A 13,663-nucleotide genomic window follows, 5' to 3' on the forward strand; every position below is an offset into this window, starting at 1 on the left:
TTAAGATCCTTACTGTGTGTTAGCTGCTGCTTGAAATTTTCTCACTTTCAGGACGTTTATCTGCTTAATCAACGATTGCTCCAGGCAATATGTCCTATGCCAGCACAAAACGTTTTCTTACACTTCAGTGAAGGAGAGTTGCTCATGAATTGCATTTAAGAAACTACTGCATCCACAATGGCAGTATGCTATCAGGTTCTGAAACCTTTTATGCAGATATAATAATATGCAATATAATAATATTTAAATCCCTTGAAAATGTAATATACAATATAGCCATAAATCATTAAAAAAGAAACAAAACATTTTCAGGCCAGGACAAATTTGTGTCCTAAATTTGTTCATTAAGAATTAACTCATCACGTATCATGAACCATTGGAGCTCTCAAGCACTCCTTGATATTAACTTTTGACAGAAGGCACAACACATTCACTGGTAACATGACTGAAAATGACAAACGCTAGCTAACATTGCACCAACGTGAAGAGTTGTAGAGAAACTGTGAAAAAAACCTGTGAAGCTGCTTTTTTGCCTATTGCACATTTCATTCGCAGTCACATAAAGCATCTTCTTTGAAGAGTGTTTAGCACACTTAACACAGTGAGAAAATCAGAATTTGCAATGACCACAGAAAAGACTGCATCATCACCGATCATTACACAAACCCAAAACAACTTCTGTACAGCACCCAAAAATATCTAAAAATATGAGTATTTCTGCATGTCAGCAAGGTAGCCTGCATTTGTTAGTTTTCTTACTTTTAGAATTCAGATACAGGAACAACACTTCTAACTGACCGTGGAAAAAACACTGAAATAAGGAAAAAACAATTAACAACAAATATGATGTAGTATGTAATAAAAGTATGTAATTAAAATATTACCACTTAACATATCAGTAAGCATAGTGCATTCAGATCAAATATTACCCATCAATAAGTGCAGCCTGTTGTGACCTTTTAAATGTTTTTTTCAAAATAATTATTATTTCTCCAAATTTATAATTATAATACTTCATCACCTAAGAGGGTAGTATTCCATGGAACTAATATTTCATTTTAAATATGTATTACATCAAAGCAGTGAACCTTTAATTTCCATTACAAGGGTTTCTTAACCCAGACAGGTCTTTAATTATTAATTTGACCTTTTAAGGTCCAAACAAATATGGTTAAGGACTATGGATAGAAATTATACTTCTCTTACGCTAGGCAGGCCAATATTGTTGCTTTCTGTGCTCCACGTTCTATAGACCACTGTCCCTTGCAATAGCCAAGCAAACTTGTCTCTTTAAATTATAAACAGCACAAGACCTCAGGAGCAGGGTCAGATTAGTTAAATTAGGGGCAATTAAGATCATTTTATTAGCCCCATACAATTTCTTGCATTAGGAATTTGTCTTTTTGCATACCCCAGCTTGCTCTCCATGAGACACACAGGCGGGGAGAGAGAACCTTGGGGTCAGAGCACAGGGTCAGCCATTTATACGACTGGAGCAGCTGGGGTTAAGGGCCATGCTCAGGGGCCCGACGAAGTAGGATTCCTCTGCTGGCCGCGGGATTTGAACCGGCAGCCTTTCAGCAACAGGTGCAGATCCTTAGCCACAGAGCCACCACTCTGGTGGTGGTTTAACTTCACCACTCTAGCACTCAGGTATAGGTCTGAAGCTGCTGCTGATTGAAGAAGACCTATATAACATACTGCATGTTTTAGGGAATTAGGGAAGCTTGCTTTAGGTAAATTAAATATCTAACAATTACACGGAACTACAAAAAGAATATACCTTCAGTCATGGTACTTGATGGCATTGCACAAATAGAAAGGCTACTGACCCAGGGTGTCAGAGATTTAACAAAAACCTCAATGAATGGAGTGAAGAGTTAAGATTGAGTTTGGATAATCGAAAAATCTAAATTTATATTTAGAATTTTATTTTGATGAACCTATTTAAGTTTTAAAAAAAATTGCACGGCTTTTAGGAGATGCATTATTATTTTTTAAGTGTGAAGAAAGTGGATTTCCCAGGATGAAAACAGTACATTTCTGTCAACAGAATCCAAGGCATAAGGAAGTCTGTTAAAACTAAAGTGATCTTCCATATTCAGCACAATCGTCTTTCTCCACAGGCCCGTTTTGCACTGTAACACACTTGGGTGCTTGTGCATCTCCCTTTGCTTTAAAATTGATACACCGAGAACTGACTGCTCAGCTGCCTGCCAAACATACACAAATTGAGTTTGTAAATAATTGTTTGAAAGGTTATGAGCTTGTGGAATTTAATAAGAACAAGTAGTGTCGAAGAAAAAACAAATCTAGATGTGTAGTAGAATGGTAGAGTCAATGCCAGGTTTTGAAACCCTTGTCAGAACTTATTATTATTATTGTGTCTTATTGTGATATAACTATCTTACAACACAACTACAATCTCTCATTCTTAAAACTTGTATCATGAAATTATATTAATTTAATTAATTGATTAAATGATTATGAAATTATGTTAAATTCGGGTCTGAGGCAGGATTTGGGAATGAGCTAACTGAAATCATCATGATTGTGTATCCACTGAAAAACGTGAACCGACCTTGTAAAACTATCTTCAGCCTGGAAGCAACCCCAGACTCAAACTCTGTCTGGAAAGCTAAAGTTAGGTACACTTCAGACCTTTGCCTCTGTTTCAGGTCATAGTAACTGCTACAGAGATTAATGCAATATACAAGGTATTTGGGGATTCTGCATGTTTCTACACAGTAGGGACTTCAAGATGCTTTTGAAATCCCCATGCTAAACAAAACACATACAATTAGTGGGAGATACTGCATGGTGTTCAAATGTTCCTGAAAGTAGAACACATCTAGACTTGAAGAATTTCCATGAAGCTGAATCAGTCAACACAAATCCAGACAAAATCTACAAGACGAATATCCACACACCCATATAGATACACACAGCAGCATGCTGTTTTGTTTGCACCTTACTTATGTGTGAAGAATTCCTACACGCTTCATAACTGTTCAATTTAAATTTTGCATGCCAGTTAGTTATTCATAATTAATGCACAGTTAATTGCGGCTATCTCACAGTCATTAATTAGCTGTTTAATTCTAATTAAATAGAAATTCACACTTAATACAAGTCTTACAGAGCATCCTTGCTGAAGTCACAGTATGAACAAGGTTATTCATTAAGTTGCAGATCTAGTCAATTCGAAAAAGCTCATGTATCCCCTACCTTTTCTTCTTGGTCACTCTCGCTGTCACACTGCAAGACAAAATAAGGGCATGGTCAGTTCACCATAACTCATTAAACTATGTCCATTTCGACAGAGGTTCTCTGCCACCACATTACCGTCCAAATGTATTTACTGCTCTTGCTTACTCTATTGCCGTTTTATTTCCGTTACATTTTAACAGTATGAGAAAAAAATGAAAAAGAAGCTTGAGCGCTCACTAAACGTGAAGCTCTAAAGCATCCAAAATCACCAACTATTAAATAAACAGCCATACGTTGCTTTTTTAAAGAAGTATTTAATAGCTAAATACCTGAGGTACTGTATAAACCTTAACAGAGGCTCTATTCTGCTGAGATCTGAATTTGATTATGGAATAAATGATATTTAAATACTTAAATTATTCTTAAAATGCAAGCAAATGAGTATCAGAGTTTGAAACTCTAGGGAGACATGGAATGAAATATTAAGATGTCCCATTTACACATGATTCACAGAAAGAGTAAGCTTGTATTTGATGCTTAAAATGGATAATCTATGGCGAGTAAGATTACTTATTCTAAACTGTTTATTTCGGTGTTTAACACAAAAGTTATATAATCAGGTCACTGAGTTCTGTATCTTATTTCTTACAATGTGTTAGACATAAAGGATTAGTGACTGTACAGTAATGAATGGGTGATGAATGCACAGTGAAATGCAGGTCAAAATTTAACTCTTCAATATATAACATATAAAACAATAATGCATTTAGAAATTATAGACAATATTAAAAGTTGCAAAATGGGCTAAATGGCCTTCTCTAGTTTGTAACCTTTCATATGTTCTAAAATTATGCACACTTTTTAGATCTGTATATTACACGGTTCCCACCAGATTTATTCATATCCTTGCTGAAAAAGGAACACAAAACATAAAAAGAGAATGAGATATGGACTGAATGTTGTGTCTCACTTAAAAAAAATAAAATAATGTTATACTGTAATCACAGCAGCAACGCACAGAGTAAAGTCATATTGTCAGAATTAATTGATTTTCAGAATTTAAGAGGGTCGCATATATTCACAGCTCTAAGTGTTCTTTTAAACCAAATTAAAGAAAAACAAATCTACAGTAACAAGATGTGCAGGAGAAGTCTTCGGAATTATACTGTGGTGTCTGAAGGCTTCCTGTTTCCCTGAGGGTAATACATGGGAAACGTTCAATAGAAACGTTTAGAATCATGATCAAGGTCAGTAAATTCTCGGAAGACTGGTGGCAACTGGTCATTTACCTCCACACATTGCAGGCTGCCCTATAAAAGACTCTACAAAAAGCCCAGTCTACCACTTTCCACTGTAGTGGAAATTATCAAGAGATTGAAGCCTGCTGGTACTGCACATAAAATAAATGTTCTTGACTGGCAATCTCAAACTCCAGACCTCAATTCATTTGAACATTTATAATTATAACCCAAGATGGCTCTTCACGAAAGGAAACCAAAGGGTCAGCAATTCTACATGTTCATAAATCTTACATCTGAACCAGAAACTCATAGCAAACAATGAGTTTTCCCAGAAAAAGGAAGACTTAGCAACCACTAATTACAATGGAGGAAATGATTGTGACCCATGTGTTTTACGGACTTAAGTTATTTTTCAAGAAGATTCATGGGTATGAATAATTTCAGAGGGCTCTGTATATAATCAAATCATCGCTAAATCATTCAACAAAATCAGAAAAAGAACTAGATTAAAATCACCCAAAAAAAATCATAGGCTGAACTAGACGGATACCATTTGGGAAAAAAAACTCATGCCCATTTCGAATCAAAGCATCAAGCAGGTCTGGTCTATTCCTAGAAGCTTCCTAGTGTAAAATAAGGAAGAGTGGGGGAGTTCAGAACAGAAAGAAAGGAAAAAACGCAGAAAGGGGAGGGAGGGGGGTGGTTTAAAGTTATTCTTCCCAATTTCAATTTCAAGGTCCACTTAATTCTTTATTAACTAATTTCTTGTATACCCGAAGGCATCTTGTCTCCAAAGCTAAGCATATGGCCAAGGACTGGAAGCTACTGGAGTCCATAATGAAAGCTGCACGCAAACCGGGGTGATGAAAAAGCTCAGGTTTGCTCCTCCATTGGCTGCCAGTGATTGACAGTGTTGTGAGTTGGGCCAGCATTGCTCCTGCCTAAGCCTTTGCTGAGCTGGGGCCCCACAGAGCTCAAAGGTACCGGCTCAATTTCTGGCACTGAATTCCCTCACTGACCCACGGACTTTGCTGCGAGCTCAGCAGGAGCACGCCATCCAATTTACAGCTCTGTCCTCCAGAGCCCCAGGAGCCAGCCTCTGGCAGAGACGAATGATGGTCAGCTCGCGCAGCTCATAAATTATGCAAAGGCAATAAATGCACTGTGCAAACACTTCTAACACTCTCTCTCCTCTCTTTTAATACACTTTAGAAAAAGCCAGCAGTCATACATAAAAGTCACCCACAGCACATAAAAATGCTTTGCGATTTCTGGTTCAGAGAGTGAAAGAATATATATTAAAGAAGCAAACATAGGATAAAAGCATGATACAAAAAGCATTTGAAATACTACAGCTGCACTGATGTTGTTTAAGACTGCAGTTTTATTACATATTTTATGTCATTTTGTAAAAGAAAAATGGTGAAGCCGACTACATTTTGGGCAGTGATCTATCACTCATGAGCCCCTTTTCAGCAAATGTGCAGATGAAAAGGGACGCTTGGCAAGCAAGGAGTTAAAATAATGGGGGAATTTATTTTTTCCACTGTGTTGTGATCCATAAAAACACCCTGAGTCTTTTTTCTTTCTTCCCTGCCTATGCAGCCAATTGCTTTGATTGCTGAGATATAAGCATGCCGAAATGACTTGCCCTTGCTTGTGAAGCAAATGGAACATGCTAATAGAACTCATCGCATTACCCGATGCAAAAGTGCCATAGCTCATTACTTTAAGATAAAAGGATATCATTGTAGACGGCAAGCAGAATTGACTTTCTGCAGCTCGACTTGATGATGATTTAATCAACTGCTCTCTTTCACTTCTCATCCTCGCGCCTGTCGGTTTCGCAGGTGCCACTAAATGAGACACTCAGAAAGCGAGTGGAGAGAGAAAGAAATTGCTGTCATTACTTTTCAAGAAAGGAGGTATGCAAATTTCCGACAGTAAAAATTGCCTTCATAATGGGCAAAGTAAAATCCGCGGATCATGCTTGACAGGCAAGGGCAAGCAATTTGTATGTCCTTAAAGCGAAGAAACCACACTCATTTATAAATGTTGCGCTCCATAAGAAAAGCTACAAATAATAATAAATATAAATAAATAAAATATGGCAACAGTCAAAATGCCTTCTGCAAGGAAAGCTCTGCTAGAACCTATTTTAGTATAGTAATTTTCAGGCTTTCCACAATGGGCCGCCTATCTTGGTCTATAGTGCATCATCTAAAGGAAAGGCTGCCAGATGCATGTATTAAGTGTATATTAAGCACATCATACAAGCCGCTCAATCATTTTGAATTGTTCATTGTTAACTTCGAGATAGTGCCACCACATCCATCACACACCCCAAATGTGTAAAAGTTCAGGATGGGACAATTGTGATCTCTCAATGGGAAAGCGATATTTGGAAATATTAAAGGCATTGGTATGCAATACTGCTGTTTCTTTTCTTCTATATAAGGGCAGTACAGGGTTTAAGAGAAATGGTTGCTCAATAGTTCCAAACCCAAAGGATATTATTAACGTAACATTTCTAGATCTGATTTTTCCGACATCATACACAGCTCAAAGTAAAATACCATTCAGCCTCCTCATTTAAATAGCAGGCATTACTGCAAGGCAGTCATCCCTCTGGGAATGTGCTCATTATTTATTATAGAACTACACAGTGTCCCACTTAGGTGTTGATCCAAATGATTTGCAAGGCATCTCTCAAGGGAACAGCAGTGAAAGCCGTTACAACATTTTGGACATTGATGCATATTGATCAGCAATACCGACCAAAAAAAAACCCAGGCATCCATGACGACCCTGTTGGCCCCGAGCATTTTTTATTATTCAATAAGAAATTAGTCTTTAAAACAATTCTCCGGGCGAAATGTCTGCATGCTCCGGAGATGCAAAAAAGGAATCTAACCATGAAGAATGCTTGTAGAGGCCAGGCATGTCCAAGACAATTATAGTTAGGAAAACCAGAAACATAATGAGGTTTATTTTAAAAACACAATCATGCCTTGTCTGCGTAACCCTGCTCTTTGACTGGTGAACCAGTGCTGTATAGTTATTTTATTTAGTCATGTTAAATACGAGGATCATTAATCCTCCATAGGGAGAAAGGGTAGTGAAATTGATATGCAATTCAAGGGCAATGGTATTTAGACAGAGGTCTTTCATACGGCATACTCAGACCTCAATGTTTAGCAAAAGTAGAACTGGAATGTCAGACTTCTCATTTGGTACTGAATGTGCAATTGATGTAGGGAAATACTGAATATACTGAAATACTCAGCTTTCAGCCTCCCTACTTTATGCCAAATATGGTTACACTAAATTTCCTTACAATGTGTCTGAACATCAAAAATGTTGTTTATCCTTCTTTCTGTTTCAGGAAACTACTGTTGTTTTTGTAGAATATCCAGCTGAGAGCTATATCTGCCCTGCAGATAAAACCTCTGAATATCTTTAATGTTTTAAGTGTGCGGTTGTCTTGGGCAGTAGGGTTCCATCCCATTCCGCTGAACTCAAGCTATAAAAGACTATTGTGATGAGAATGGCCACATCAGAAGAAAAGCACCATTCCTTATTCGCAAAGTACCATTCATTTTTCAAAGTACTAGTAACATCTAAAATGCTTGTAATTTACTCTGTAAATACATAGCATATATGGTACTTAAGATGTTTACAAGTTAATCAAGAACTAAGACAAGCTACATATTTAGCTAAATATATACTAAAATGCTAACATTTTAGTTGTTTCTAGTGTTCACAGTAGTGAGCCCATTTTTTTTAATTACACTGTATTTAAAAAAAAAGCTCCACGTTATTTGTATTCATTCGGAGCTGTGCAGTGGCAGATATAAGTACTGTTAAACATACTCGATGTCCTTTTACAGCACAGACGCGCCTGAAAATTTTATTTTTCGGAGGTTTAAGTACAATTCCATTAGGTTGCCCATTTGATACAATGACGGCTACTGCTCACACCTGTGAAACAGAGCCCAGGAGCTGCATTAAAATCTCAAGCTAAAAGCTGCAAAACACTTATTATCTTGCCAATGTGAGCCCCCCATACTAGCGTTGGGAGTCCTGTGTCTCCCAATGAGAAAACTTGGGTACTTGCAGAAGAGTGGAAGGAGTTAAGGCTGTAGGCTGCTTTCCTTTGAGTGTGGGACAGTATGAAGGATGGCAGAGATTGCCAGGGTCAGATCTGACAGTGCCAATTTGATGTGCTGCCGTCAAGGGCTTTCTAAAAGCTGCGCGTCCTGATGGTTTTCTGATGCAAACAGTCGCATCACAAAATGGTTTTCCTCTCCCGCTGCCTTCGCTTCCATCTGCTGCTGGGCCGAGGCACAGCCGGCTGCCTGCCTGTCACAGCATGCCTTAAAATTAGCTGGGGAGGAGGTGCTCAGTTGTGCTAATTACATTTTAATCATTGGAAATGTGTTGGCAAATCAAGCCTTGATTGCCATCTTGGAGTCTGTCTTCTCCAGCAGTGAGGAGGGCCTGCATGAATTAGCCGAGGCCTGCTGGGCCGGCGCCTTGCACAGAAAACAGAATATGGCGGCCACCGGCCCACTGCTGAGCCTGCTTTGGCACGTTATTAAAAAAAAAAAAGCCACAAAAACTTATTTCAGATCGACACTCGGTGAGCTCTGCTCATTCTCACGTCCCCGGGCACTGGGGCTGCCTTGCACATTTATACGCTTGCAGTCGGAAAAGCAACTTCAGTGCTCCAGATTCACAACAGCACGGATGGTGTTGTTAAGCAGAATGCAGAAGGCTTAAACGGAGTTGGTGCATTTCACGGCACTACTGGTCTCACTCTAAAAGGGCAAATTCCAACATTTCAGAAAGGACTGGGGGAAAGTGGAAACAATTACAATTATTCATCTGATGCAAAGAGCACTGTCACCAAATAGACAGGCCTCTGTGAAGACGCCTCTGTGTTAGAAGCAAAGGCACTGTGCAATGATCCATGATACAGACATAGTAGTCCTTCCAGATATATACTAAAATATTGTGCACTGAAATCACTAAGGAGCTTAACTCACTGTAAAGGAAATAAAATCTGAATGACACAATAAAATGGACATATATCTCATTTTATATAGCTAAACTCTACTTTGTGGGACACAACATATTACTCTGGGCTTTTTTCACAATCATCCAGCAATTTGCAGGAGAGTGCTTTTTTATTGTAATGGCTTTAGCCCTTCATTAAGTAAGTCAAATTTTTGCAGTGATGACATCAACGTCTAATTTATATAGCATCTGCTTGATGTTCAGCTGTCATTTATGAAATTAGAAAAAAACAGAGTCTTTGCTGGAGGGCTTGAAACAGTCCTGCACTGCGACATAAGGCAAACGTCTACTCATCCAGCCAAGTGCAAGTCGCCAGGGAGAGTCTATGCAGGGCTGAAGTCTGTTGTCTAGTCTAATAGAACCAGGGCAAATCCAGACCCTTGGATATCAAATTGCATCAGCTCAACATCTGAAGGCAATTTCCTTTCAAATGTAAAATTTGATCCAGACAGCATTAATTTTGACCACTAATGCAGTATTCCAGTCGTTGGGATTTGGTAAAAAAAACGTCTTACATTGAATAATGAAGTCTTTATAGTCCCTTATCCCAGTTTTAATCCCATGTGCTTAATGTTATGAACATTGTTTTTGTTTTATTATACTCAGGCATGATCTGTCAGAGCTACTTAAAGCCATTTGAACAAGAACAGAAGAGACTTCAGACATGAGCAAGAAACTGGTTTCCTACAAAAAAAAAGGCTTGAAAAATAACCAACACAAACAACTTGGAGAAGAATGCTAGCGTATGATACGAAGAATCTCCACATCCTTGGAAGCCCAATCTTTTGAAGAAGGGAGGGGAGACTAATTAGAGTATTAGAGTACATACTTGATGAAAAACACAGCAGGAAAGCAGAAAATAATTACAAGCAGAAATGCATGCAGAAATATAGATCCTTCGAACCAAGCTGTGCTGTTGGCAGGCATGAGAAGAGTTAAAACACAGTAAAGGTGTGAAAAGCGTTTCTTTAAAATAACTTGTCAGTTAAACTGCTTTCCTCAACAGATGTGCAGGCAAGGCCTGGAGTGAATCCTGGCACAGACAGATGGTGCTGGAGGGTAAGTCAGTGTTCAGTTGCTCTCAGGGGCCTAGATGAGCAGGGAGGGGTTCACTATTTTTTAGCAGCAGGTAAAATTCATTTGTTACACAAGCTCCAACTGGGCTGTTAGCGCCAAACTTAATATCTAAGACCAATGAGGCATCTCAACTTATTATTTTAAGGAGGAAATAAAATATGCCTGTGGGCAGGCTGCCCTCCTATTGAACGGGAACAAAAATAGATAAAAATGTCACATTTCTGCTTCATCTTTTCTTCGGATTTATTCAGTGCAAGGGTTCCCCATCTGTGCCCCCTTTTATAACGTAACATTTAGGGGCGAGAAGCAGATGCTAGATTAATTAAAGATTAATGGGAGGTTTTTAGACAATTAAATACATCAAATTCCATTGTTTATACCATTACAGAGTATCCCACGGGATACATCATTTTCATGTGCATTTTAATTACTGCATGCGGCCCACATTAGCATTGTTGTCATCTTTATTTCTCCAGTTTATTTCAATGCACAGCAACTCTAAATTGTGTCATCACCACTAGCCAATCAGAGCTCTATCTTTTGCGAGGCAGTAGACGTAAATTATGGTTCCATGCTGAAGATGACTACAGGTGGTGAAGACAACATAAATCAAAGAAACTAGGTAGAATGGCATATGCTTCACACTCATTAACCCCTTGAGCACAACAAAAAAAAACCATTAAGCATCCAGCAGAAAATATAATACAATGTGAATTATTTCCACGATGGGAGAACACATTACAGGATTTCTTTTTGCTTAATTCATCATACACTGCAGCTGAATTTACACGCACAAAGGAAAACCTCATAAGAAGACATTTGCAGAAATTGCTGTTGTAAGAAAATGAATTGCTTTGTCTAGACTACGACAGTCACAGCAGCTGACAAGAACCACAGCAGCTGACAATATCATATGATCTTTTTTTTTGGCTTTGTACTTTGTGTCTAAAACTCTGACCTTGATGCCCTGCAGAGAATTTCACAACAGGACGCTTGCACTGCGCAAGTATTTTATTTTTATAAACAAGATACACTGTACAAAAAAGTATCATCAAAAAGGAACACCCATTCCATTTAATCTATATTGTTGTTCATCAGTCTTGATAGCACTGAAAACCACCAAAATATGCATGGTCAAGGTCTCCTAATGTAGGCTGGAATTCAGAATATAAGCATTCCTATTCCAGTGAAAAGGTGGGTACTATGCTTTTGTGCCAACCACTCACTGTCTGTCTAATCACAAAGCCCCATACACATGACAGCACACAACTAACTTCCATTGTCTCAGGTGACAGACCGGGTCATTGCCCACTACCTAAAGTTGATAGATTTTATATTTTCTTCATCGTTTGTTGCAGCTGGGGACACTTTACTAAAATGTCCGCTAGTGCCAGAAGGAAGTCTTTGGATTCCATTACCAACAGTATGACATGCACGATGCGCCCCTCAGCCAGGTATACTGTACTTTCTTTCAACGTTAAAACTTCCAGCTAAAGCTTCATCTGACAAGAATTTCCCATTGTAATCTTTGAAAGGCAGCTCCCACTATTCCGAAATCTTTAACCAATACATTAAGCGTCTGACTTGCTTTTGTAAAAAGGCTAAAAGACAGAAAAGAAAGCTTGCAATCTTTACAACCCTGCTGGAAACCATCAAGGTTGAAGTAGAAGCTCTTGATTTATACGCCCGAGGTGTTTTTAGGATCCTTGTGACATTTTTTTCTTCTGTTTGAAAAAAGAAGAACATGATAGGAAATATGCAGTTCTGAATACTGTGTTAATGTGGCAATTTGTCTTATAAAAAGTTCAGGTGGGGAGCTGCGTCTGCATGCGTAGTCTGCAAAGGAACAAGTAATAGGTTTATTCCATGCTGAAAAGAGAAGAGAGAAAGCACAACGTTTCGGCTGTGAAGCCTTCTTCAGGCGTGAGGGATTTGTGAAAGGCTTCACAGCCGAAACGTTGTGTTTTCTCTCTTCTCTTTTCAGCATGGAATAAACCTATTACTTGTTCTTTATTATAAAAAGGCAGTCAGATGTATTTCAATAACATCTATTAAGTCACAAGTGTTTTATAAAACCAAATGCCTTCTTAGTTGGCTTGTGTGATCCCCAAGGTTGTTTGTGACAGGAAGCTGCTCTAGGCACCTCAGTGCAGTTTGTGCTACTTAAGCGTTGAGACTCACAGGCATTTTCTATATGTGCAGTCCAAACCTTAGTTTTCTTTAAAGGGCTTTTCTTTAACAGACACAGTGCTTCCATTTCAAAGCATTTAATCAGTTACACCCTTATAAATGCAGACCAAAATGAACTTTTCTTCTGAATAAAACCATGTAGCACTAGTGCTATTTTGTTGTAAATGACTGCTGTTTTTTTCTGCTAGGTTCAACGGACCACACAGCCTTAAACTAATTGCAGCTGATATTAAGAAACATGATCTGATACATCTCTTGATTCTCTTGTAGTTGCAATGATGTGCAAATTGTTAAATCATCATGATGGTGCTGAATTAACTAACCAGGTATAGGAAGAAGCATTGCAATTCACAGCAAGGCACAGACATAAACAAGCACAGTCAAACCCTGTTAAATAAAGCCATTCCTGTACTTGCCACGTTGCATGTATAGTTATCGAAAGTATATACTGTACAGTAGCCTTGGTTTTTACAGTCTATCTGGCATTATGGTTTGCTAGAAGCTCTGATGAATGAGATCACCACACACAAGTTGTAACAAAGGCATTGTAAAATAAAGCAGCTGTGAAAAACGCTAAAGGAAGGTTTTCATTTTTGATAAGGCAGAAAATCCAGTAGGACCCTCCCCAACAATGATTGCAGCTTTGCAATATCTTCATATAGGGACTGCTCTCTCACTACAGGCAACAGCAGCAATTAACTGACAGCCTTCCTGAAAAGAGAAGATAAACTTTGGCAGAAAACACCAGGGAGCACCAGCCTTCAGAACGAGGAGTGCAAAGCGAAACTGATGAGATTTAGAGTCTTTGCTCGAAAAAAAAAAGATAATGAAAAGGCTAATTTTACTGGCACCTTCACATTAGTTAC

General features: G+C 38.4%; 1 protein-coding gene across 15 annotated transcripts in view; it reads right to left on the bottom strand.

Moving 5' to 3' along the window:
- The window catches only part of auts2a (activator of transcription and developmental regulator AUTS2 a), a 320,347-nt gene that overhangs the window by 114,515 nt on the left and 192,169 nt on the right, over nucleotides 1-13,663 (bottom strand). For all 15 annotated transcript variants that reach the window (XM_088616426.1, XM_088616432.1, XM_088616431.1 and 12 more), the window contains one exon: nucleotides 3,229-3,258. In XM_088616426.1, coding sequence (XP_088472552.1) covers nucleotides 3,229-3,258 — 30 coding nt within the window. The remainder of the gene's footprint in view (nucleotides 1-3,228; nucleotides 3,259-13,663) is intronic.

Source organism: Lepisosteus platostomus, chromosome 22 (assembly GCF_059453375.1).
Source record: "Lepisosteus platostomus isolate fLepPlt1 chromosome 22, fLepPlt1.hap1, whole genome shotgun sequence".
NCBI classification, from domain to species: Eukaryota; Metazoa; Chordata; class Actinopteri; order Semionotiformes; family Lepisosteidae; genus Lepisosteus; species Lepisosteus platostomus.